General features: G+C 35.2%; 1 protein-coding gene across 1 annotated transcript in view; it reads right to left on the bottom strand.

The window, feature by feature from the left end:
- The window catches only part of MALRD1 (MAM and LDL receptor class A domain containing 1), a 687,535-nt gene that overhangs the window by 101,044 nt on the left and 558,600 nt on the right, over positions 1-27,891 (bottom strand). The window contains exons 35-36 of the mRNA XM_008002435.3: positions 24,266-24,391; positions 16,083-16,149 (exon numbers count right to left, since the gene is read on the bottom strand). Coding sequence (XP_008000626.3) covers positions 16,083-16,149; positions 24,266-24,391 — 193 coding nt within the window. The remainder of the gene's footprint in view (positions 1-16,082; positions 16,150-24,265; positions 24,392-27,891) is intronic.

Raw genomic sequence — 27,891 nt, 5'->3', positions numbered from 1 at the left:
CCAGTTCTCATTAGAAGCTGGTTAACAAAAGTCTACTCTTTGTCTCTTTAGATTTAGGCTTTCTACTGCCGCTAGTTTCCTGGAGCCTCAATATGTTGTTCTTTCAACCTTGCTCATACTTTCATTAATGTAAGAGGCCACTTCATGAAAGTTTTCTTATTTGGGCCGTCTGAGTTGAATTCTCTTTCTACCAGGTTCCTGACTGATACTACTATACAATTATTAAGTGCAGCAGCAGAAGAAACTATCAACAGAGTAAACAAACATCCTATAGAATGGGAGAAAATCTTTGCAAACTAGGCATCTGACAAAGGTCTAATATCCAGCCTCTATAAGGAACTTGAACAAATTTACAAGAAAAAACAATTCAAAAGAAGACATACATGCAGCCAACATGCAGATGAAGAAAAGCTCAATCACTGTTCATTAGATAAATGTAAATCAAAACCACAATGACATATCATCTCACACCAATCAGAATAGCTACTATTAAAAAGTCAAAATATAACAGATGCTGGTGAGGTTGTGGACAAAAAGGAACTCTTATACACTGTTGGTGAAAGTGTAAATTAGTTCAACCATTGTGGAAAGCAGTGTGATGATTCCTCAAAGAACTAAAAAGAGAGCTACCATCGGATCCAGCAATCCCATTACTGGATATGTACCCAAAGGAATATAAATTGTCCTACCATAAGACACATGCATGTATATGTTCATTAGAGCAGTATTCACAATATCAAAGATATGAAATCAACTTAAATGCCAATCAATGGTAGACTGGATAAAGGAAATGAGATACATATACATCATGAAATACTATGCAGCCATAAAAAACAAAGAGATTATGTCCTTTACAAGAACAGGGATGGAGCTGGAGGCCATCATCCTTAGTAAACTAATGCAGAAACAAAAAACCACATGCCACCTGTTCTCACGTATAAGTGGGAGCTAAATGATGAGAACACATGGACACATAGAGCGGAACAACAAACACTGGGGCCTACTTGAAGGTGCAGGTTGGGAGGAGGAAAAGGATCAAAAAAAAAAAAAAAAAACAAAAAAAACCAAACTATTGGTTATCAGGCTTAGTACTGGGTGATGAAATAATCTGTCAAACAAATCTCCATGACATGAGTTTGCCTATATTACAAACCTCCACATGTACCCCTGAATCTAAAATAAAAGTTTTTCAAAGTGCAGTCAAGGCAGGTCTTTTAATTCCAAGGCCAGTCTTCCTTCACATGTATATCATGATGTTTCATATACTGTATAGCCAACGAATGACTAATTTAATTTTATGTATTATGATGTTTTGCCATAAAAACAAACCAAAAAATATAGGCAAATTCTTGTCGATATAAATATATGTTTGCTAGGGCAATTTATCCTAGTTAAATATATACTATAAATATATATTTACGTATATAAAATGCCTTTCAAATATTCTTTTTATGTATATAACTTGTGTTCCCTTGACACCATAAAATCTATAAACAACAGGAAAAGACAATACATCATAATTTACATTGCTATGGAGAAAATTCTTACAATATAATTTTTAATTCAACAAATGGAAAAGAATAATATATGTAAAGCCTTATTCTCATTACTGAAGTCTTTATTCAAACTAAACACACTCTTATTCTAACACTGTAACAGGAAAATATTGCTTTTTGGTTTTTATCTACAGAAAGAAAAATGTAATTCTTAGAAAATGTTCTTGTTTCAAAGTTAGAATTCCCCCTATATATTCAGAAAGCATGCTACATTAGTCCTCAAAATTGTTAGGCGGTGGTAGCACTAAAATGAAAAGACTTACTATGAAGTGATATTATATGTTTTCATTCTAGATGCCCAAGCAATAAATTTGAAAGAGATGTATTTTTTAATTCAATACCAAAGTGTATGTTTATATAACCATATATAAAAACTCTAACCACTGATCATGAATACTCATAATTTAACCTTAAACTTGGGAACATAAACCAGTTTCATTATCTCCTTCTTTTGCCTGGTGGAAATAAGGAAAGTAAGTCTTTCTCTGAAAAATACAAAAGGATTCATGGCAGAATTACAGACAGCAGATTAGGGCAATGGCAAACATTAACTAGTGCTTTCAGAGGATAAGAAAAGTCCCACGGGGGTTTCAAAATTAAAATGCATTGAACTACTTAGATCTGTCAACATTTCTCTACTAAGAGGGATAAGTTCAAAAAGTTCTACCTCATTTGCTAGATTTTGCTTCTGTAAGGCAGAGATCAGCCACCTAGCAACAGCACAAAAGCTTCTACTCTGACATAGTTAAACTCATGCTGGCTGAGCAGGAAGAAAAGCTGTGTAGGATCAGAGGAGAGCTGGATGGCCTGCCGTTCCAGGGCCACTGGGGAGGCCTGGTTGGGGAAATTGTGAAATTCAGTCTGAGGAATGACTTTTTGTCAGCATTCTTAGAAGCTCCAGTCTCTTGAGCGCCACCACTGAGCTGTGTCTCTTGCTTCTGTTCAGTAGAGTGCATTGGCCACATGCACACACATCACAGACAGCAAAGAAAGAAGAGGTGTCATTTTCAACCAACGGCTACCCCATGAAGCTTGGTCATGCACATATTAGGAAAACTGATAAAGTGAAAACTGTGTAGAAACATTTTCCTATGAAGCTACTTTAGGATGGGGGATGGAGTGAGTTTTTTGAATCTCCTGATTCTTACACTCTAGACAGCTATTTCTTGTTCTCTCTTTTAAAGCAAATCCTCTGGCATTAGATACTGCCCCACAAATAACCCACTACTCTTCTCAGAGGACGGAAATATCTACTTAGCAGTCAGGTCATACTGGAGATCTTGGAAAATATCTGGATCACAAATCCCTGTCAGCAACGACCAGTGAACGGAATCTGGGCCATGCCTTTCCTTAGAGGATGCCCTCCCTGGTTGAGTCAACAGGTCATTCATTTGGGAGGTGCCAACTGCGAAAGCTTACGGCTATCACCGGGAGCCTAAAAACCATGTAATAGCTAAGTGTACAAACATATCACGAGGCTTTCTCTCTGGGAAAGGAGAGCAGAGAGGGGGAAATTAGGTATTACTGTGCTTTTCGTTTTTGTGAGTCTGCTGGCATATGTGATTGGAGTACAATCCAGCTCTGCAAATGAGGCAGGGAAGAAGGCTCGGTGAGCTTGGCGAGAGCGGTTTGTGGCTTCACCTTCAATCACATTCCTGGTCTGTCTTGCTTGCTTGGCTCTGCAGGAGGCAGAAAGTGTGTAATGCTTTCTGACAACATGGAAAGAAAAACTGAGGGACGGGCACATTCATCTGCAGGACACTTTGTTAGAAGCAGCCAACTGACTGCCTTTTACTGTAAGAGATGTTAGTTTTTTTTTAAACATAAAAACTATTTTTTTCTTTTGTTTCTTACCTGAAAAATCAGCAACATATGTTTTAAAAAATCTTTTTAATGCTTTTTTAAGTTATAAAAAGCAGTACCTGGTAAAATAAAATTGCAAAAATTCAAGTATGAAATCTCTCTTTCCCCCAAGCCAGTCTTCCACAGAGCTCACTAACCATTCTTAACAGTTTGATGTCTAACTCACCAGTCTCCTTTTTCTTTTTCATATACAGTTACACATTTTCTCCCTCTCCAAACAGTATCTTAATATACATATAATTCTGGCATTTGTCTTTTCACCTAACAATATGGATACTTTTGTATATCAGGATTTATATCTTCTATTTAAAAAAAATATTACATAGTATTCCATGACACTATTTGGAACACTTAACTGTGTTTTCAATATGGTGCTATTGCAAAATGCCAAGAGCAATACATTTGTGTTTGTATTTCTTGTTAGTAGGCTACAATCCTGGGATTGAGATTGTTGAATTAAGGAATGTGTATATTAAAACATTGAATGAATATTGCCACTTTATTTTTCCTAAAAGTTGTATTTTTCTCCATGTTGTATATTTAGAAAAGTTATAGTCCCACAGGCTGTATATAAAAGGGACAGTGTTTCTATAGTTTCACAAATAATGGATATTACCAGAAAATGTTTTGTCACTTTAATAGGTAAAAACAGGATATCCATGACTTACTTTGCACTTATTTATTAATTAGGTTGAATTATTTTTCAGATGTGTGTTGACAATTTATTTTCCTTTTTCTGTAAATAATGTTGGTCTAGTTTATATGTTACATAGTTTTTATTGTTTTGAGGGAATACGGTATATATTATGAGTAATCCCTAGCTGTAATGTATCCTGTATATCTTCCTCCTGGCCTGTTATTGTTTTTTCTTTCCTTTTTTTTTTTTTTTTTTTTTTTTTTTTTTGGAGACAGTCACACTCTGTCATCCAGGCTGGAGGGAGTGGTGGAATCTTGGCTCACTGTAAAACCTCTGCCCCCACCCGTGTTCAAGCCATTCTTCTACCCCAGCTTCCCGTGTAGCTGGGATTACAGGAACCTGCCACCACACCTGGCTGATTTTTGTATTTTTAGAAGAGATGGGGTTTCATCATGTTGGCCAGGCTAGTCTTGCACTCCTGACCTCAGGTGATCTACCCTACCTGGCCTACCAAAGTGCTGGGATTACAGGTGTGAGCCACCGCACTTGGCCCTGGTTATTATTATTTTTTTTAATTTTGTTTATAGTGTCTTTTACCACACTAAATACTTTTGTTTAAGAATCATCCATTTGATCAAATTTTCAAATCTGTTTATCTTTTATTTTATGGCTGCTTAGTAAGCTTAGAAAAGATCTTCATACTTCCAGATTTTAAAATATTCTTGCATGCTATTTTCCCTAAAAAATTTTATACTTTTCCCCTATATATACTTTTAATAATTCTGAAATTAATTCCTGCATATTATGTCAATAATAATTTACATTTTAAATTAATGGCTAACTAATTATCTTAATATCAATTGTTACATATTCCAACTCATCCATTCTCATTAACTTGAAACGCCACCTATTTTATACTGATTTTATGTAACCACATTAAGCTATTTGTAGACTTTTTATTCTTTTCCAAGGGTCTATTTGTCTATTTCTGTTCCAGCTTCATAATATTTATTACAATGACTTTATAGCAAGCTGTATCATCAAGTATTGTAAATACCATTTCATAATTTTGACTTTAAGTTTTATTTTTCCAAGTGAACATTAAAATCCATTTGCCTATTTCAAAATCAAACAAAAATCTAAATTATTAACTAGATTTAATTAGTCAATGTAATTAATTGGCTAATGGTCATTTGTGCAATATTGAAAATCACTAACTCTAGAAAGTGGTTTGTTCATTTTTTTTTCTATCCATTTATTTAGGTCTTCTGTGAGGGTCCTTCATTTGTGCTTTTTAGGGTTCTTTATGTAGGTGATGCATGTGTACTGTTCAGTATAGGCCTCTATATATTATAATAATTACTACTATTTCAGAATGGAGCCCTTTTCCAATTATCTAGTTTAATTATTATTACTACTGGTGAAAAGGAAATTCATCTAGTCTTTTATATTTATCTTATTTCCATCTATTTCACTGAAACCTCTTTTCAATCTAATTGCAGTAAATTTACGTGGATTTCCTAGGCTGTCAATATCTGCAAAAATATTTGTTTCTTCTTTTTCAATATGTTTAGCTTCTACTTATTTTGGCTTGTACCTTTGGCTAAAACCCCGTGAGCAAACAGAATAATCCAAGGCTGGGCAGACCTCCCTGACTTTAAAAAAAAAAAAAAAAAAAATTCTTGGTTTTAAGGGAAAATGCCTTCAGTTTTTTGACAGAAAACACATTGACACTTTTTGGAGGGAGAGACTACAGTTTTGACTTTTAAATTTCTCCTATGTCTACCAATGTACTCAACTTTTATGCCTATTCTTGGGCCAATTTTAGTAATTTATGCTTTTCTACAAAATTGTCTTTTCCACAAGTTAGATTTGAAAATAATGCATCACCCTGCATGGCCTCTCAAGCTTATTACCTAAAATATATCTAAATATTCTCTACTTTAAATTGACTTTTTTGAAACTTTGGAATGATTTTTCTTTGCAAAGCATCCCAATGTTATTATGAGGATTTTTGTTAGTCCTCAACATTTGAGTACTACGTTATGCTTGAAAAAACAACAGCAGAGGCCATGGTCTTACATTTTGATGATGTGTTTTGTATTCCACCTAGTAAAGAATGATTGTTGGTTGCTATGGAGATAATTTAGCTGATGTTAAATATGCAATTGGCAAACAGATTACTAGTGTCTCCCACTTAGATACACAATTTTTTAAAAAACATTCTTCAGTAAATAAAACAATTATTAATGATACATTTCAGCAATTGCAGTATCCTCTTTTAATTCACAGCTTCATCATGGCAGAGAAGGTTAGTTTTAAGCAAATGTCCATTTTCATCCTCTGCCTTAGTGAGAGGTTAGGTAATTTTTTTAAGTCATGGAGTTAGTTAGCAGTGGAGCTCATACCCAAACCTGGGTCTTTCCGTTTTTAGAATCATATCTCTTTCCTTTATTGTACACTGCACTGCACACAGGATATGATCTATATGCCTGTGGGTTCAGGGAATGTTCTAGAGAGGAGATTCTACATTAACTGGGAAGTAAAGGATGAATCTGGAGTTTTTCAGTTAGTCAAGGTGGGAAAGCATAAAATAGGCAATATGAATTCTCATAGGAACAAAACTGCACAGTGTGTTAAAGAAAAGGAAAGAGCCAAATGCAAATAAAGCTAAGTTTTAGATTTTCTTTAAGGCATTTTATTCAAATTTGTACTCATAGTATCATGCAACCCTAGAATCATACGCCATCTAGTCAGATCTCCAAAGAGGTAGCATCCATAAGGGTTGAGCATAGATCGTGGCCAAAGAACTAGGTTTGAATTTGGACTTAAGCAACTGTTTTGTTTTTTGTCTCTGGGAGAAATACTTAATTTCACCATATCTCATCTCTCTCTCTCTCTCTCTCTTTTTAAAATAGGATCTCATTCAGTCACACAAGCTAAAGTGCAATAATGCCATTATAGCTCACTAAAGCCTGGGCTCAAGCAATCCTTCCACTTCTGCCTCCAAAGTGCTAGGATTACAGGTGTGAGCCACTGTGCTCAGGCTCATCTAAATGTTTCCCATCTTTTTTTTTTTTTCTTTTTTTGACACAGTCTCACTCCGTCACCCAGGCTGGAGTATGAAGTGCAGTGGTGCGATCTCAGCTCACTGCAACCTCCACCTCCTGGGTTCAGGTGATTCTCCTGCCTTAATCTCCAAAGCAGCTAAAATTATAGGCATGTGCCATCAACCCCAACTAATTTTTGTATTTTTAGTAGAGATGGAATTTCACTATGTTGGCCAGGCTGGTCCCAAACTCCCGATCTCAAGTGATCCACCTGCCTTGGCCTCCCAAAGTGGTGGGATTATAGGTGTGAGTCACCGTGCCCGGCCAAAATGTCCCTCATCTTAACTGCTGAATTACACATACTATTACCTGTTCTACAGGTTTATGTCATGAGCATAGGCATGTCAAACACTTAGGTTGTGCTTGACATGTAATTATCAATAATGACACACTTTTTAGGTTATTTTAAAATTTGAGTCAAATGAAAGAAAGCTACAGAACAGTTTCAGTGATGATAACTATATTTTTTTCATTTTCCTTTAGCTTGGCCCAGAAAATAACTTTTCTATACCTGGCCCAAGGAAAGCTTCTTAACTGTTCTATGTTCCCCTTGCATTCCATGGTATGGGTATATCATATAATAGATTATTCATCTGTGGGCATTTAGGATGTTTCCAATATTTTGAAATTATAAAAGTGACAGAGGCCTTATGGACATGGATTTTCATAGTGTCAGAACTGCGCCGCCTACAGAATAAATTCTATAAATGGAATTGTTAGGTCCCAAAGTAAATGAATATGTAGTTTTGTTAGAGACTACCAAATTCACCTCCATGAGAATTACACCAATTTGCATTAGCAATTAGCAAAGTGTGTGTTTCTTCATATCTTTGCTATCAGAATATGTTGCTTACTCAAGAAGTGAGAAATGACATCTTAGCATTGTTGTAATTTGCTTTTTTAAATAAATGAATCTTTTTTCATATGTTTATGCATTGTGATGGTTAATTTTATGTTTTAACTGAGCTAAGGGATGCCCAGATAGCTGGTAAAATATTATTTCTGAGTGTGTCTGTGAGGATATTTCCAGAAGAGATTAGCATTTGAATCAGTAGACTGGGTAAAAATGATTCACCTTCACCAGTGAGGGGAGGTTTCATGCAACCTATTGAGAGCCCAAAGAGAATAAAAAGAGGAAGAGAGGGGGAACTGGTTCCTTCTTGAGATGGGACAACCATCTTGCTGCTCTTAGACATCAGAGGTCTTAGTTGTCAGCCTTGGGGTTTGGGATGTACAACATCCATCCCCAGTTCTCAGGCCTACAGCCTTAGACTGGGAGTTAGAGCATTGGCTTCTCTGGTTCTTAGTCCTTCAAACTGGGACTGAATTACATCACTGTATTTCCTGGTTCTTTAGCTTGCAGATGGCATGCTGTGGGATTTCTCAGCCTCCATAACTACAGGAGCCAATTCTCATCATAAATCTTTGCTTATTTATCTATATATATCCTATTAGTTCTGGTTCTCTGGAGAACATTGACAAATACAAGCATCATTCTCTACATTTTAAAATTAATTTTTTATCTCTTTCTTCTCTGTGATATTTGAGCTTTCTCTGTATATTAAAATAGTTCTTTATGTATTAGGAATATTTGTCCTTTTTCTGATACATGCAACGTAAGTATTTTCTCTCAGATTGCCACTTATCTTTTGATATTGCTTATGGTGGTAATTTTTGTCATAAAAAAGGTTTTTAAAAATACATTTTTATATAATTAATTTTATCTGTCTTCAAATACAATTGCATTCGAGTCATTGAAATAAAGCTTTTTCCTACATTCATAATATAAAGAAATTTACTGTGTATTTCTTTAGTGTGTATGGTTTCACTCTGAACTCTGATTTAAGTGAAGATTATCTTTGTGTATATATAGTGTGAGGTATGGTTCTAATTTTATCTTTTTCTAAATACTTAACTAGTTGCCCCAATACTCCCTTTTAAGAAGTTCATCTTTGTCCAGAAATTTGAGATGCCATCTTTATCATTTACTAAGTTTTCATATGTACTTGGATTCATTTTTCAACTTTCTACTCTACTAGTCTGAAATGTTGAATTGTCTATTCAAATGCCTGCCTAATGCTGTTTAATAATAAAAGCTTTATTCTATTGATACTGGTATTCTCATAGCTTCTCATGGCTACTCAGATTCTCATAGCTTGGGTTTTTGTTTTTTTTCAGTGTTTTACTAGCTATTGTTCCACTTATTTTTCCATATGAATGCAAAGCAATATCTAATTGTTTACCCCTATAAAAAGCTTGTAGGTCTTTTTGTTGAGATTGTGTTAAACTTATAGAATTATCTAGGGAGAAGTGACACCTTTATGATGTTAAGTCAACTATCCAGGAAAGGAAATATTTTTCCACTTGTTTAAGTTCTTCTGGATTGTTTTTATTATATAGCTTTGCTTCTATTTTATTAAATGTATTTCTAATATTTTATCTTTTTGTTGTCAATGTGAATAGAGTTTTGTTTTTCATTTTTTCCTTTTAATAGTTTTGTCTATGTATGTAGACTATTAATCTAAGAATACTAAGTTTATATCCTCCAAACCTGCTTAGTAAATTGTTTTTATTGTTTGAATTAACTTTTATCGATTCTCTAGGGTTTTCCAGGTATGCCATCATGATAACTTCTTTTCTAATTCTTAATAACTTTTTTCTTATTGGTGACTACCTCCAGTGCAATATGAAATATCAGTTTAACTAGTGGTTATACTTGCTTTGTTTCTAATTTTAATGGAAGTGCTTTTTATGGTTTTCTCTTAAGGAAGGTGCCACATTTAGGAATAGGGAATACAGAGTTTACCATACTTAAAAAATATCCATCAATTTACATTTTCTGTAGTGCCTCTTTTTAAAATACAAAGAATGGATGTTAAATTTTTTCAAAGACTTTTTCACAACTCTGGAGACAATCACAAGAGTTTTCTTTGTTCCTTCACTTTCAGAAGTCTAATGTCAGCCGAATCCCTTGTCCTCCTGTGTTATTTGGTTCTTTTCCTAGAGGCCATGAACATTTTTTTCTGTATCTTAAAAGTTTAATATTTTTACCAGCATTAGAGTTTTTGGTTTTGTGTTACAGTTTTCAGGTACCTGTTGACTTTTTCAATATGTAAATTCAGGTCTCTTTTCATTTTTTTGAAAAAAGTGTACTTGAATTATAGTTCAAATGTGAGTTCTGTTCTACTAGTTTATTTTCCTCTTTAGGGACTCCAATCATATGAGTGTTCTTTTTCTTCCATTTTAATTACTTTCTCTTTGATTCTCCTTACTTTATCTAATTTCCATTTCCTTATTTTTCCACTTTTGTTAAAAATTTCTTAATACATTTATATTTGAATATATCATCCTTTGAAAATGATAATTTAATCTTTACTTTTTCAATTTCATTTTTTCCTGGGTTCAAGCAATTAAGTTAATTCAGCCAATTTATTTCCTTGGGTTCAATTGATTCTTACTGTGTTTTTTTTTGTTTTTTGTTTTTGGTTTTTTGTTTTTATACTTAGACTTTAAAATTTTAAATTAAAGTATTGCATGTATTTGTTTTCAAATATCCCCAATTGTATGTTTTTTAAAATAATATTTAATTTAGCCTGGAATTCGACTTAAAGGTCTTAATGTATTTTATTTTTTACACCATGTTTCTTTGTTGTTTTTTGGGTGGGGAGAGGAAGTGTTCTAACTGAATTTTATTTTTAACAAAGGCCTTGTATGAATGAAAATTTCATTTGTCCCTTCAATTTATGAAATTCGAGATAGTTTACAAGATTTCTAATTTAAGAGCACCCTCTTCTGTCATTGTAGTAAAATGGAATTTCTTTAATAGATGACAATTTTTTTTTTTTTGGTAGTTGCTCTATCCTATAAATTGGAGAGTAATTTCTTTTTAGCATGATGAACACATCATATGCTTACTCAGTACTTCTTGCTGCATACATACGAAATCCCCCACTAATTCTTTTTTGAATAATAGTTTGGGTTATGGTGAGGTCATTTTCTCATATTTCAATACATTTCAAGAATATATTTCAATGTATTGATGCTTTTCTTTGAAATTTCAGGACTTTACATTCATTCATCATTTATTTTGTGAGCCACCTACTAAAATAACTCTTGCAATATCAGGTATACATTAGGGACTGGTCATGAAAAGGTACTGAAGACATGACCTTTGTTTTCTTGGCCCATGGTCTTCAAAATTTTTGCCCATGAACTCTCCAAAGGAGTTTTTGAAAAATTTCACAGTCCCTTTAATTTTGTCAAAATTAATGTTTTTCAGGTTAATATTAATAAATTACAAAAGATACAATTTCCAGGTTACTGTAAATGAAACTGACATCACTCTCTTAAATGTAGACGTCGAAAATGTAATTACAATGGTGATTGCATATGCGTCATCTTTCAATACAAAATGCCTAAAAGTTTTTAATAGTTAGACATTTTAATTGGGAGCTAAACATCAAATATACATGGACACAAAGAAGGGAACAACAGACACCGGGGCCTGCTTGAGAGTGGAGGGTGGGAGGAGGGTGAGGATAGAACTATACTACCTATTGGGTACTATGCTTATTACCTGGATGATGAAATAATCTATACACCAAACCTCTGAGACATATAATTTGTTTATATAACAAACCTACACATGTACCCGTGACCCTACAATAAAAGTTAGTAAATAAGTAAAAAAAAAAAAAAATTTAAATGTACCTTTCTTCCTTAAACTAATCTTTCGATTTCTCTTCTCGACATATTTTTATCCTAATCTATTTTATACTTTAAGGTCTTTGATTATATTATTAATTTTTTTCTGTCACAAAATATGAACAATAATTTATTATTATTATTATTATTATTGAGACAGGAACCCACTCTGTCACTCAGGCTGGCACGATCACAACTCATTGCAGCCTCTACCTCCCAGGCTCAAGCAATACTCCTGCCTCAGTCTCCCAAAGTACTGAGACCATGAGGGTGAGCCACTGCGCCTGGCCTTTATTTGGATGAAATGCTTTTTATTAACCATGATGTTTTCACGTTGTCACATTTGTCAGATAGTAATTTAGTTTTGATATTTTGAACAAGTTATCAGGTCAGAAATACAAATTCTTGCAAAAGATAAATAAGAATTAATAGCTAGAAAAACTTGCAATGCAATGATGTCAATATATAATGTTACACTTTACAATATTTCTTTCAGAAAAGCAACTGATCTGTTGTGCTATTGTTATTTATTCCTTTCGTTCCTTTTTTGTGTTAGTTTTAAACATTTTTCACTCCCGTTTCATTAATTTATATAATGTGTACTCTGTAAGAAGTCAGCATATTTAACAATTTTTTGATGAACATACTTGTTGAAGGTATCCTTAAAAATGAAAACTAGCAAAAATTTGGGCAAAACAAATTCTGATCATCATAAAGAACAGAATTTTACTGGAAATGCATTTTTTAGATAGATGGGGCTGATTTTCCACAGGTAGTTTTGTAAAACTAATACTCGTAAAATATTGTGGAAAGGGAAGCAAGAGAGGAGAGGAGCCAGAAGGAGGAAAAAGCGACCGTCCCTGGTTGGGCTGGAATCGGCTTCCCAGAAAAAACGTCACCTATGTTGGATTTAAAGGATGAAAAGGCATCCTCTGGGCAAATAGGTTAAAAAAGAGAAAGTTCTAGACAGAAGGATCAGTTTATCCAAAGCTTAGAGAAATAGAAGAACATGGCCTGTCCAGAAAACTGGTCTTTTAGAACACATGACATTTGCGATGCCTAGGAGATATCCAAATAAAATCTGAATGAGATCTGGCATCGTGTCGCTGGTTAAATGTGGAGTCTGGTCTGCTGGTAAGCTGTATTCAAAGTCTACAAATTTTATTCCCAGGTCCAAGACTAGACAAGATTAGACAGTGAGCAAGTGTAGATAGTCAGGACAGAAACTGCCAGCATCGTCGAACATCCCAATATTTAGACAACAGGAAAGAAAAGGAATGGGTGAAGGAGAGTGACAGGCATGGTCAGTGATATCCCAGAAACCAGGTAATGAGAAAGAGCAATCCACGCTAAACACTGCCAAGATGAAAAGGTGAAAAGTAAAGATTATCACTTTATTATAAATTCCAGGTTAAAGTGCCTTTTTAATATGAGGGGTTTCAAATTTACAAGAAGAAAACAAACAACCCCATTAAATAGGGAGCAAAGGACATGAACAGACACTTTTTGAAAGAAGACACACACACAGCCAATAAGCATATGAAAAAAGCCCAACATTACTGATCATTACAGGAATCGAAGTCAAAACCATAGTGACATATCATCTCACACCAGTCAGAATGGCTATTATTAAAAAGTCAAAAAATATCAGATGCTAACAAGGCTGTGGGGAAAAGGGAACACTTATATACTGCTGGTGAAAGTGTAAATTAGTTCAACCATTGTCAAAGCGGTGTGGTGATTCCTCAAAGAGCTAAAAACAGAACTACCACTGGACCCAGCAATCCCATTACTGGGCATATACCCAAAGGAATATAAGTTTTTCTATCATAAAGGCACCTACACACATATGTTCATTGTAGCACTATTCACAGTAGCAACGATGAAGAATCAATCTAAATGCCCATCGATGGTAGACTGGATAAAGGAAATGTGGTACGTATACACCATGGAATACTATGCAGCCTTAAAAAAAAGAATTAGATCATGTCCTTTGCAGGAACATGGATGGAGCCAGAGGCCATTATCTTTAGCAAACTAACGCAGGAACAGAAAACCAAATACCACATGTTCTCACTTGTAAGTGTGAGCTAAATGATGAGAACACATGGATGCACAAAGGGGAACAACAGACACTGGGGCCTACTGATGCATGTAGGGTGGGAGGAAACAGAGGATCGGGCAAAATAAAAAAATGAGTACTAGGCTTAGTACCTGGGTGATAGAATAATCTGTACAAAATCCCCCATGACGAGTTTACTTAACAAATATTTGACTCAATAAATTTTTAATAAATAAAACTACACTTGTAGGTTTGTTACATAAGTAAACTCGTCATGGAGGATTTTGAACCTAAAATAAACCCTGAACCTAAAATAAAGATTGAAATAATATACAAGGGATCTAAGAATTTAAAATTTTGTGTGTATGTATGTTTGTGTAAAGAAAAACAGATCTAAATGGATACAAACCTTACTACTACAGACTAGGATTTGACTGTCAAGAGTTCTACTTTTTGCCTGATACACTACTGCATGTTTTAAAAAGACTTATGACAACCCACATATATTACATTTTAGTTCATAATTTTAAAGAAAGAAAAAATTGAATGAAATGGCTAAGCTATTACAATACAGAAAAAGTTTCAAAAGTCATTTTTTCATACCTACATTCTAGACAGCATTAATTCCAACATTTGTTTTCACTGATGTTCATTATAGTTATTTCAATAATTGTAAAGTATTATTTGCTATCAAAAATAATACTTCAGGACATTTGATTGACTTTCTTAGCAGTAAATTCCTTTCTACATTTTTCTCCATTGACTTCCTTTCTTCTCTCAATTCTCTGTCTCATTTCCCTCACCTTCGAGTTATCCCATTTGAGAGAAGTTTAGGACTTCACCATCTGGATTTTAATTTTTAAAGTTTATTTAAGACCATGACAAGAATGTAAAGTTCTTTTCTTGCTCTTTCTGGGAGTCTTCTGGCCTAACTGTCAGGATTAAAGAGGACAAAAATCAAACCTCTTTACTGTAAGCAGTTGACATTAATTAATATTTACTCAGTTGATATTTAGTAAACATTATTTATGGTATAATTCAAACTTCTCTCAGAAGATTTTAGAAATTAATATTATGTATCCTGTTTTTCATCAAGTAATAGTTTCTGATAAATTAATTTCCATGGAAACTGACATGGGGAAAAGTACAATTTTGTTGACATGCTGAGAAATAAGTTATGTAAAACATTGAAAGAGAAAACAGTTCCAAGAAACTCATTAGTAGTTACATTTCAACAATGTTAAACTAAAGCAGTGTCTAAATATAGTTCATCATAAAATTTTTGCTGTTGTTTTAATTGGTATATTTTTTAATTTTTTTAGGAATAAACTACTTTTTCTAAATTATGTGTGTTGATTCAGAAAGAAATAAGGACTCAAACAACTATTAATCATTGTTTTTCAGATACCTTTGTGTGTTTTGTAATGATTTGAGTAGCAACCTTCAGTGAGTTTTCTAATAAGGAAAGTGATATATCCATTGGTCTGCTAGCTTATACAGGCATAAACACAAATATAATGAAATATGCATCATTTCCTTTGGAGTTCATGAAACTGTTTTGCACAGTTCCCCAAAGAGTGAGAGAAGAAATCAAGCCATCTTTGATATGCAATATAAATATCTCCCCAAAGAAATCAGAAGGCCTATTTTTGTTTACTCTTGCTTTGAGTCTGCAAATGTATTTCTTATCTATACTTTACTTATAAATACCCACTGCATACACAAGCAAATGATTTTATTTATAAATTAATTTCATCCTTTGTTGTTAAAGAGAAATATGAACTTTGAAATGAAGACAGAAAATACAGACACAAAGTTCATCTGAAATAGAAAGATACTCATATCAGAAAAAAATCTTTTAAAAACCTGATAGAAATATTAAATGCAAGGAATAGTATTATTAAAATTATATATTCCACATATAAAATGATGAAAAACATACACAATCATAATAAATAACACATATTTCTCTGAAATGTACTCAGATATTCCTTTACCTTATTCAGACAGATAAATGTAAATATACCATTATTAACTGTTTTTACCTTACTAGCCACCTACTGATTGATGCTCTATTATATCAGCCTATAGAAAAATAAGTAAGCCAGCTTCAAAAAATCGTAAAAAAAAAATTAAACAATGCTTCTTACCGACACATAGGACCATTTTTCTCCACTACACAAGTCCCGCCATTTCTGCAGTAATTTAATGGACATTCTAAAAGGAAGCATCACAAAGATGCCAGTTAATGATAAATAGTATTAGGAGAGAGGAGAAGATATCACTATTTGTCATGACATTAAATCTAATAATCTCTGAGAGTAAATTCCTTTCCAGTTGCAAAAAGCAAAAGAATTTCCGTAGGTTACTTTCCTGTACTCCCTTCAAATTTGTCCAGTGGCCCCTGCTGCCCTGAATGTGTTCATGCCCTTCACATGCCTGAATGATCCACAAAAAGAGAAGACTTAAAAACATTATTTATTTGTTTAATTTTTTAAATTTTTTTTAGCAAAAAATCTGGTCACTATGCACTATATAGACACATACATACATATGTATGTATGTATATATAGTGTGTGTGTGTGTATATAGTGTGTGTGTATAGTCTGTGTACATATATATACACACACACATATGTATACACACACACACACACACACACACACATCGTATAGTGACCAGATCAGGGGATCAGGGAAGTTGGCATATCCATCATCTCATAAATTTACTGTTTCTTTGTGTTGAGAACATTCAGTATCCTCCTTGGAACTATTTGAAACTGTATGATATATTATCGTTAACTATAGTCATCTCACAGTGCTTTAGAACACCAGAACTTCTCCCCTGGATTGGGTATCATCCACTTATTTAGAATGTGTCTGCATGACATATTTGTGATGACAATGAAGTGTTTTGTTTACTGAAACATTTCTCTAGTTCTACACACAGTCCTCATGTCACGGCAGGCAAAAGCCTTTTTTGATACGTCACTCACTTATGAGCATGCAGATATCCTACCTCTGCATCCGTGATCGATGTCAGTATAACTCAGGTTTGTCCCTGGTCTTCTTATTTCACTGCTTGTGTCACTCCCTAGTTCTAGTTTAACAGGAACATTTATTTTCAAAGGTGGTTTACTTAATAGGTTAAAAAGAAGCTAAATATCTTCATAGAGTAACTACTGGGAGAGTGACTAAATATCTTCATAGAGTAACTACTGGGAGAGAGCACATTTAGCTTCTGATGCTGTGTTCATATGAACTGCCTCCTTGTACCCTCACGAGACATCTAGACCCACCGGCCTGTCAATTCCCCTATTCAGTTAAGACCCAAGTTGTTCCTAGGCTTTTTGTTTTCACTTGACACATTGCAATTGTACATATTTATGGGGTATAATTCAACACCTCTCTTGCAGGATACCAGTCCTCCCTCGGTGGTTTACTTTAACTCCAACACTTGATTAAAATTTCCTGTCTTTAATTTTAATCAAATAAATATATTCTGAGCACCTATAAAATGTCTGGCACTGGGCTGGGCACTGGAAATATACTAATAAATAATATAGACATCTTAGTATAGTTGTTAAGACTGAGGGCACAGGAGCCCAGTTGCTCATCTCAGCTCAATTTATTAGCTGAGTAGTATGGGGTAAGGTAGTTAACATCTCTGTGCCTCTATTTGCTTTCTGTAAACAAGGTTAACAAATAATAACTACCTCATAGGTTTGTGAGACTGTTAGAAGAACAACCAGTTCATAGTATGAGTTTAATAAATGTTGACTTAAAAAAATACACAACTATGGTCCCTGCTCCTACTGTCCTTCCAGATGCAAATAATAATAATAATAATAATAATAAGTGAGTGTGGCATTAAAATGCAGAATGAAATTACTCTATTGGGATGGATGTTCTAAGGGTGATGGGAACACCAAGAAGAGCACTTTGGTCACATTTGGGGAGTAAGAAGAAACTTTCCAGAGAGAATCAGTAGCCATTTATTTGGGCAGTAGTGGTAGTGTGTGTGTGTGTCAAGGTGAGCATAAAGACCCAGAGGCCACAGAAGAGGGTGTAGCATGTTTGAGGAACTGAAGACAGCCCAGTCTAGTTGAACTGCTAATAATACAAAGATAGTGTAGAAAAAAGTCAAAGACACACAGTTTTTGGGTCACATCAGCCCAGCCAAGATTTTAAGAGTGGAAGTGCCATGTTTCATGTGTTAGAATTCTGGCTGCAGTGCATCAAGCCAACAGAAAGACCAAGCCTAAAATGTGAGAGCCCCGTTAGAGAGTGTTTTTGTAATAAACTAGCAAAAATATAATGGTTGCCTGAATTAAAGGATTAGGATGGGTTTGGGGGTAGAAAGTTGTTGACCTTTTAAGAGATATTTAAATATTAGGATTGAAACATCTTGGTGACTATTTGGAAGAGTCAACGATCATGTCCACCTTTCTGGCTGGGTCACTGGCTAGTTGGTGGTTTCATTCACTGAGGGGGATTTATAGGGAATTAAGATTTTTAAAGGAAAAGATAATATTATGTTTTAAGTGCATAAGGGACATCCAAGTGGAAGTGACCTGACCTGTGGGCATGGAATTTGCAGGTCTCAACCTCAGATGAAATATTTAATATGAAGTAACGATATAGATTTGAGGCTTTTCTTCAGATATTTTTTCTCTGCCTTTTAGATAGCATCACTGTTCGGAGTTTTTCAAGTCATTTTGAAATCATTGTTTCTGGTACTATAGGGTCACATAGATAATGTTTCTTGTCTTTGATAAGCCCGATCTTAGCAGAGACAGAGAAAACACTTACTAGAACAGAGAAATGATGATAATCATGAAGGATAGTGAGAAAATAGAGAACTAGAAATTTTATGTAAGCAATACATATTGAAGTAAAACAAGGAAAGGGTGGCATGAGAGAGCAGACTGTTAAGCAGTGATAAGGTTTGGTTTTGTGTCCCCATCCAAATCTTATGTCAAACTGTGATCCCCAGTGTTGGATGTGGGGCCTAGTGGGAGGTGACTGGATCATGGGAGTGGTTTCTAAGTTTAGCACCCTCCCCCTAGTGCTGTCTCATGGTGGAGTTCTCATGAGATCTGGTTGTTTGAAAGTATTTAGCACTTCCCCCTTCTCTCTCCCTCTCCTGCCAGCCATGTGTATGTGCTTGCTTTGCCTTTGCCTTCCATCATGATTGTAAGTTTCCTGAAGCCAGCTTAGAAGCAGAATCCTGTCTAACCTGCAGAACCATGAGCCAATTAAACCTCTTCTTTTTTTTTCCTTTTTTTCAAATAAACTACCCATTCTCAGGTATGCCTTTATAGCAGTGTGAGAATGGGCTAATAAAGGCAGTCATTGCCTTTATTAGAAGGAATAGCAGGCATTAAGAAAGAGGAAAGCAAGGAAGGAGGGAAGTTGCAGTTTAGGACCAAAACTGAAATATATCTTGAGTCTGGCATCATTTTTGGTTTCAAAAAAAAAATCAGCAGTTTGTTTTCCCAGGAATGTATTTCCCATCTTGCCCCCCCTTAGTCCTCCTTATTTAACTAATTACATAAAACAGGGGAGTAAGGTGCCAAAGATGAGAGTAAGGAGCTCCGTCCCTCAGGACTGGGTGGCATGCTCCACTGAACAGGACAGACATGAGATCTCCTTTACAAATAAGCAATTTGCTGATTTAACTGAACAATAGCCACCAATATGACAAAGCATAAATTGGCATAAACCTTGTTAGATAAGCTGTTTTATGGTGATTTTTGATCTTAGGTATAATTTCAGTCCTCCTCAAATATGGATTCTGTTTTATTGAAAAATGAGAACAGTGTCGGAGACTGCAGAGTATCAGAAAACAAACAGCACAGCAGAGCTGCTCATTTTGGGGTGGGTCATTCATATTTAAATTGATTACAGAAAATGAAACATAAGCTTGCTTTACATCAGAATGATTCTGTGTGAATCTAAACATGCATTTTTGTGCTGTATAGTGGAGCACGGTCCAAAGAACACAGATGTTCACTGGAAACAGAGGTGAGTCCTGTTGTTTTGCAGGGCAGAAAACTCACAGGTTGTCTCTGGGATAAGATTTTATAACTTTCTGCTTTAGACCCAGGTTCTTTATCCATAATACAGAAAGACACAGCACAAAGTATATTCAGCTTTGATTTACCCAAAACAATTTTAAGCAGAGAGCAAATGAAATGGGGAAGGAGATAGATATGGCTAATTAGCCATGAAGAGGCTGAGTATTTCCAGGAGATAAGTAGATATAATTCCCAATATGGGAACTGGGAATCTATGGGGCAATATTACCATTAGCAGAGGTTTCCAATCTTTAGCCACAGCACTGTCTCTCTGGTTTGTAGCCCTTTGTGTTGGTTATTATGAATATGTGTCTGGAGGCCAATACAACTCACAACTGATTACAGAGAAGTATCATTCTGGGTATTTCACATTGAATCCCAAAGAGGAACACACATATAAAAACAATAGTAACTTTTAAGCTTAAATAGAAATAATTTGCAAGTAAGCCTCCATTTTTTCCCCTTAATGTACATAGAGACTAGGGAAGTGACAGGTGCTATACACTAGTTTTCTGGGAAGATTGATACCACATGAATCCTGGTGCTCCCTGATGATACCTGGCTCAGTCATTTAAGAGTTATGGAACTTTGAGCTAGGTACTCTAAATATAAGGTTCTTCATGTAGAGGCCGGGCGCAGCGGCTCACGCCCGTAATCCCAGCACTTTGGGAGGCCGAGACAGGCGGATCACGAGGTCAGGAGATCGAGACCATCCTGACCTCGTGATCCACCCGTCTCTACTAAAAATACAAAAAATTAGCCGGGTGTGGTGGCGGGCGCCTGTAGTCCCAGCTACTCGGAAGGCTGAGGCAGGAGAATGGCGTGAACCCAGGAGGCAGAGCTTGCAGTGAGCCAAGATGGCACCACTGCACTCCAGTCCGGGCGATAGAGCGAGACTCCGTCTCAAAAAAAAAAAAAAAAAAAAAAAGGTTCTTCATGTAGAAATATGTATGATATCACTTTCTTATAGGACTGCTAGGAAGGTTAAATTAAATTTGTTAGCATTTTTATACTAGTGAATGATGTGTATAAGGTATTAAATAATTGTTCTCAATCATCTTTCGATATTGGGGGGAGTATTTGCATTGCCTGTGAAACCTAGTTTCCTTGACATTGCTCTCTCTATCTTCTCCTTCTTCTCTTCCTTTTCTTCCTTTGTGGTTATAATCACCATCACCACTACCATTTATATAAGGCCTACTATGTATCAGGGACTGGCCTAAGAGTTTTACGTGTGTTATCTCACTTAGTCCTCATAACATTGTGTCTTATATACCACAATTATCCTCATTTTGCAGAGGAGGAAAGTGATGCCTCGAGTGGTTCATACAACTTACTTGAGTTAATAGCAAAGAAGCATCTGAACTAGAACTAAACCCTGTCTTCTGACTCCAAAGCCTGTTAGAATAAAAATGTCAAATAATTAGCTATTTAGCTCAGAATTTCTACAACTGCTTGCAGTTTTTGATGCTGTGGGCATACGAACCCCTTTGAATCACGTGGCATTTATGTACTGTCCCAGATAAGTATACATATACATGATTATTTGCACATAGTTTGAAGAGATATATACACCCTAGGAGTCCACCCGAAGATTTTATGCAACAAACCAAGTCCCAGAGGGAAGAGATTATTTTCTTTATCTTGAAATCCTGGCACAGGGACTACAGGAAAATCTATCAAGCCTCAAAAGTTGATATCATAGAAGCAGAGAATAGAACAGTGCTTACCAGTGACTGCAGAGGGGAGGAAAAGGACAGGCAGATGTTGGCCAATGAGTACAAAGTTACTATTAGATAGAAGGAACAAGTTTTGGTGTTCTATCGCACAGTAGGGTAATGGGTGAATATTAAGATATTATGTATTACAAAATGGCTAGGAGAGAGGCTCTTCAACATTCTTACCACAAAGAAATAATTAATGCATGAGATGATGGATAAGCTAACCACCCTGATTTGATCATTATACAAAACATATGCACTGAAACGTCAAATTGTACCCCATAAATATGTACAATTATGATGTGTCAGTTAAAAAATAAAAATAATAATAACAAACAAACTTGAAGTAGCTCCACAGTACTTGCCTCAGAAGTGTTTGCATTTGTTTTGTTTGGTTTTTAAATACTCCTGAAACTTTATTAAGCTGTATCATCATCATCATCGTCATCATCATCATTACCACCACCATTGTCAGTGTTTTTATGTATAGTATTATATTTATAATGTCCCATCCTACAATTTTACATTTTTAGTGTCCTTTCCTAATTCTCCTTCAAATGAATGATTATCATAATTATCGTTTCACCTTAGCATAAGCTTTATTAACCTCTACTACCGCACATGACTAGAAAAACACTTTCAGTTTAGATTTAGCCAGACAAATTCTGGCCAATAATTTCTGGTTGCAAAGCAACTAAAACTGGAAAATAATATACTTTCACAATATAAGTTAGGCATGAACAGGATTCACTGAAATATGTGTAGCCTGCAACATTTATACAGTGCCTGACCTTAATATTCTTGTTTATGACTTAAACCTCAAGGTGGGTGAGGCCAGATTCTGATCATGGTGAGACCACTATGGGAATTATTGGATACTGTAAATATTGGGTTCACAAAAGCCTATTAAATGCTGACCTTAAAAGAACATAATGTTGGAAAGAAAGAGTAATGTGTAATGTACATTGACAAATCTTTAGTGTGGATCAGGCTTGAAGACATCTTTAAAACAGAAGCTTGGCTTTATTACACTTGATTGACAGGCCAAAAAGCATACAATTATGATTGTATCATGTATGTAACATGTAAATAGATAAAACATAATATAATAGGGATTTTATTTCTGAAAACTGTATTTCACTAGTTCTTTATTTTACTCTAACCCAATAGCTGTGTCAACATGACCTACACTTTGGAAGTGAACTGTAAACATGACTGGTGACTGATGAAAAGAGACGGACAACAAAAATGTGTTCTATAGTACTACCTGCAGAGTGTCTGTTGCTGGGTATGAATGACAAGTATTCTGTTTTTCTGATCCCACTTTTAAAAGCAGACTACATCAAAGAAGCTAACAAATTATAACATATTATGTTTGTGCTCATATAGGACCATGCTGAAGGTAATCTCATCTTTATGTAAATAAGTTTGGGTCTGGCATAAATACTGTCTCTTACTAGTGTCAAAGAATGCAGCTATTCAGTAATGGCTTTCTTACTTTCTGTAAAGAAAATAATACTGGTATCTTATCTGAAGTACATGCATTCTGAGTGCAGAAAAAGTGACAAAGAGTATCCATCTTTGCACATTTTATGGGGCCAGATTTGGTCACTTTTTCATTTGCTTTTGTACTCATAAAATGCAGTGCTGTGTGAGTACTCACTTCCAGCATTATAAAAAAATAAGAGTTTTTCACAATGTGATTTGATTACAATTATCATGCTTCTACCACAGATCTCATAATGTTCTCCTCTCTTGAAAGATAGAGTATTTTCTTAACTAGTTTTGATATAAAATATTTCTAACTTATTTAGGAAATTTCACTGAATATATCTCTATCATAAATTTATATTATCCTTTAGTTAGGACAAAACCATATTGCCTTTAATGGTCTGTTACTTTATATGTCACCTATGTGAAATAAAAAAATCAGTTACTCAGGAGAGATGTTAACAAGCGGCTACAATAAATTAGAAAATTTTAAAGCAGCTTTGATAAAAGTATACTGACAGATATATACTGTCAGTTCTTATGCTGTATAAATGTTCCAAGATCAGAAGAAAGAAAAATGTTTAGAAGTCAAACTAAGGTTTAATAAATTTAGTTTTAAATATGTAGCTAGATTATGCAAATAGAAAACTCTTATAAAGAAGTGGACAAAAGAAGACCACAATTTAAAAATAAAATAATAGCACTAGATTGTATAGGGTTTCTTTATTATAGAAACCAAGCAATTTTCAGAGGAGAGATTATTAAATGCTAATAATCTTAAATTACATTGTGTTAAAATTACATATTTGATTTTTCTTTTCTTATCGAACACTGTGTAGATCTAGCATGAGCCCATTATATGTTTATAATTTTTAGAAATGTAGCAATTAATGTCAACATTCTTTCTGCCCCCAAACCAAGAATAGAAATCCAATTATTCCATGCTTGCCATTATTTAGAACCTCAAGTTTTAATATTTTCACTGTGTGCAGGTTAAGTTGCTGGTTCATATCACAAGAATATTTTAATGGAAATGGGGTACCTGAGCAGCTGGACTCATCAAGCTGGAAATCCATGCAGTCGGCAAAACCATCACAGCGCTGGTGGGCTGGGATACAGCTATTAGAGGAGGCACATACCAGAGCTCCATTAGAACAGCTCTTGTTGGCTGCAAACAAAAAGAATAATGATCAGGGATGCAAGCATTTTTTTTTTGTCCCAGTGAATTATCACAACAAAATAATATGTAACAGTTCATTATATTACTCTTTTTTTATTATACTTTAAGTTCTAGGGTACATGTGCACAACATACAGGTTTATTACATATGTATACATGTGCCATGTTGGTGTGCTGCACCCATTAACTTGTCATTTACATTAGGTATATCTCCTAATGGTATCCTTCCTCCTCCCCCCACCCCACAACAGGCCCCGATGTGTGATGCTCCCCTTCTTGTGTCCAAGTGTTCTCATTGTTCAATTCCCACCTATGAGTGAGAGCATGCAGTGTTTGGTTTTTTGTCCTTGTGATAGTTTGCTGAGAATGATGGTTTTCAGCTTCATCCATGTCCCTACAAAGGAAACGAACTCATCCTTTTTTATGGCTGCATAGTATTCCATGGTACATATGTGCCACATTTTCTTAATCCAGTCTATCATTGATGGACATTTGTGTTGGTTCCAAGCCTTTGCTATTGTGAATAGTGCCACAATAAACATATGTGTACATGTGTCTTTATAGCAGCATGATTTATAATTGTTTGGGTATATACCCAGTAATGAGATGGCTGGGTCAAATGGTATTTCTAGTTCTATATCCTTGAGGAATCGCCACACTGTCTTCCACAATGGTTGAACTAGTTTACAGTCCCACCAACAGTGTCAAAGTGTTCCTATTTCTCCACATCCTCTCCAGCACCTGTTGTTTCCTGACTTTTTAATGATCGCCATTCTAACTGGTGTGAGATGGTATCTAGGAATCCAACTTACAAGGGATGTGAAGGACCTCTTCAAGGAGAACTACAAACCACTGCTCAACGAAATAAAAGAGGATACAAACAAATGGAAGAACATCCCATGCCCACGGATAGGAAGAATCAATATCGTGAAAATGGCCATACTGCTCAAGGTAATTTATAGATTCAATGCCATCCCCATCAAGCTACCAATGACTTTCTTCACAGAATTGGAAAGAACTACTTTAAAGCTCATATGGAACCAAAAAAGAGCCCGCATTGCCAAGACAGTCCTAAGCCAAAAGAACAAAGCTGGAGGCATCACGCTACCTGACTTCAAACTATACTACAAGGCTACAGTAACCAAAACAGCAAAGTACGGGTACCAAAACAGAGATCTAGACCAATGGAACAGAACAGAGCCCTCAGAAATACTACCACATATCTACAGCCATCTGATCTTTGACAAACCTGACAAAAAACAAGAAATGGGGAAAAGACTCCCTATTTAATAAATGGTGCTGGGAAAACTGGCTAGCCATAAGTAGAAAGCTGAAACTGGATCCCTTCCTTACACTTTATACAAAAATTAATTCAAGATGGATTAAAGACTTAAACGTTAGACCTAAAACCATAAAAACCCTAGAAGAAAACCTAGGGAATACCATTCAGGACATAGGCATGGGCAAGGACTTCATGTCTAAAACACCAAAAGCAATGGCAACAAAAGCCAAAACTGACAAATGAGATCTAACTAAACTAAAGAGCTGCTGCACAGCAAAAGAAACTACCGTCAGAGTGAATAGGCAACCTACAGAATGGGAGAAAATTTTTGCAATCTACTCATCTGACAAACGGCTAATATCCAGAACCTACAAATAACTGAAACAAATTTACAAGAAAAAAAACAAACAACCCCATCAAAAAGTGGGCAAAGGACATGAACAGACACTCTCAAAAGAAGACATTTATGCAGCCAACAGACACATGAATAAATGCTCATCATCACTGGCCACCAGAGAAATGCAAATATTATGTTATTCTTGATGTTGTTCTAGTCTGATATTCTGGAACACAGTTCTTTTTGAAGAATATTTCAAATGCATTAACTTAAAAATTTCTGGAAGGAAAACCACATTTGCTTGTAGAATCACTTCCCAGATGTGCACTCTTAGGGACTGAATTGTGTCCTCACCTCAACATTCATATCTTGAAACCCTAACCCGCAAAAGGACTGTATTTACAGATAGGAGCTTTAAGAAGGTAATGAAGGTTTTAAGAAGAGAGAGACATCAGGGATGCACTTATATTGAGGAAAGGCTATGTGAAGACATAGTAAGAAGGTGGCCATCTGCAAGCCAATGAGAGAGGCCTTAGGAGACACCAAACCTGCCTACATGGTGATCTTGGACTTTTAGCCTCCAGAAGTTTGAGAAAATAAATTCCTATTGTTTTAGCTATCCTGTGTGTGTTATTTTCTTATGGCAGCCTGTGCTGACTAATACATGCATTACATAGTGTTACACATGTCATCAAATGCATTGCATGAAATGCAAGCAGACACTGATCTGACTTCAGTAGGCAAACATTTTAATAGCTGAGAGATGCTATTGCTCATAAGACTTCGGTTGTTTCAGAAAAGTGTCCGTATTGATGCCCATCGCATTGATGCCTATTCAATGGCTATCTAGTCTTGCAAAGCACTTTACCTTTCTTGTATGCAACTTGATTAATTTAATGATATCTGATTTGTCTATTAGGAAGCTCAGTTTTCAGTTCTAAAATTGTACTATGTTCTTCCTTTCTTTAGGATTACAACTTCCTAGAAAGAAGAGGCTGTGGTTGGCATTGAGTTAGAGCTAAATGAGAACTTCTCATTTCAGGCTGCCATCGAGTGTGAAATATGGTTCCTCTGTTTTCCTGCTTGCTTCAGGACCTGGAAGCTAAGAATTCCGGGTTGCAGGCCTGATCCCTTTTGTGGTTCTACTCTGGTTCTGGTCTGTGCCAGTGTTGATGTTCATCTTGTTTCTCAAGAGTATTTAATGGGATAACTCTACTATCTAGTATTGTGATGTGTCTGGAGCAGAGGGAATGTGTCAAAGCATGAACTTACTGCACTATTTTGTCAGAAAGTCTGGATAGATTTCAAAAGCTCTAAATAATAATGGTATTGATCTATTCTTGTTTTCTAACCCTGCTCCTCTGAGTACCAGGGTTCAGCAGAAATATGTCAAAGGCAGCAGTAGATAGTCAGAACTGTCTCGCACTTAACCCAGGTTCAACAAGAACAGCTTTGTTTTCCTCTGATTTACTTAAAGGTATCATATACAACTTCTCATTTGAACATTTTACTCCAAACCTGCTACTAAAAGTTTAAAGATGATTAGTCTGAAAAATTCCTTGCACATGAATAAAGACAATGAAGTTACAACCTTTTCAAAGTAAATTATTTAAAGGACCCAAGAATAAATGTCCCCATGTATGGTTCTTATACAGATATTGCCAGTTCTTTCATAAATTATTTTTTTCTTCAAGTATAATTATGGGTTGGAACAAATAATTTATTTTATGTATCATAGATAATTGACACAATTAATTTTGAAAATGGCCCATTAAAATATATTTTAAAGTTGGACATAAAAAAATCGTGTTTTTAAGAAAATGTATCTCCATTGACTGAAAATGCTGACTCTGAAAAATTTAGGCAATAT

Source organism: Chlorocebus sabaeus, chromosome 9, assembly GCF_047675955.1.
Source record: "Chlorocebus sabaeus isolate Y175 chromosome 9, mChlSab1.0.hap1, whole genome shotgun sequence".
Classification (NCBI taxonomy): domain Eukaryota; kingdom Metazoa; phylum Chordata; class Mammalia; order Primates; family Cercopithecidae; genus Chlorocebus; species Chlorocebus sabaeus.
Note: the sequence above shows the minus strand (reverse complement) of the source record. Positions and strands in the feature narration are given on the sequence as shown.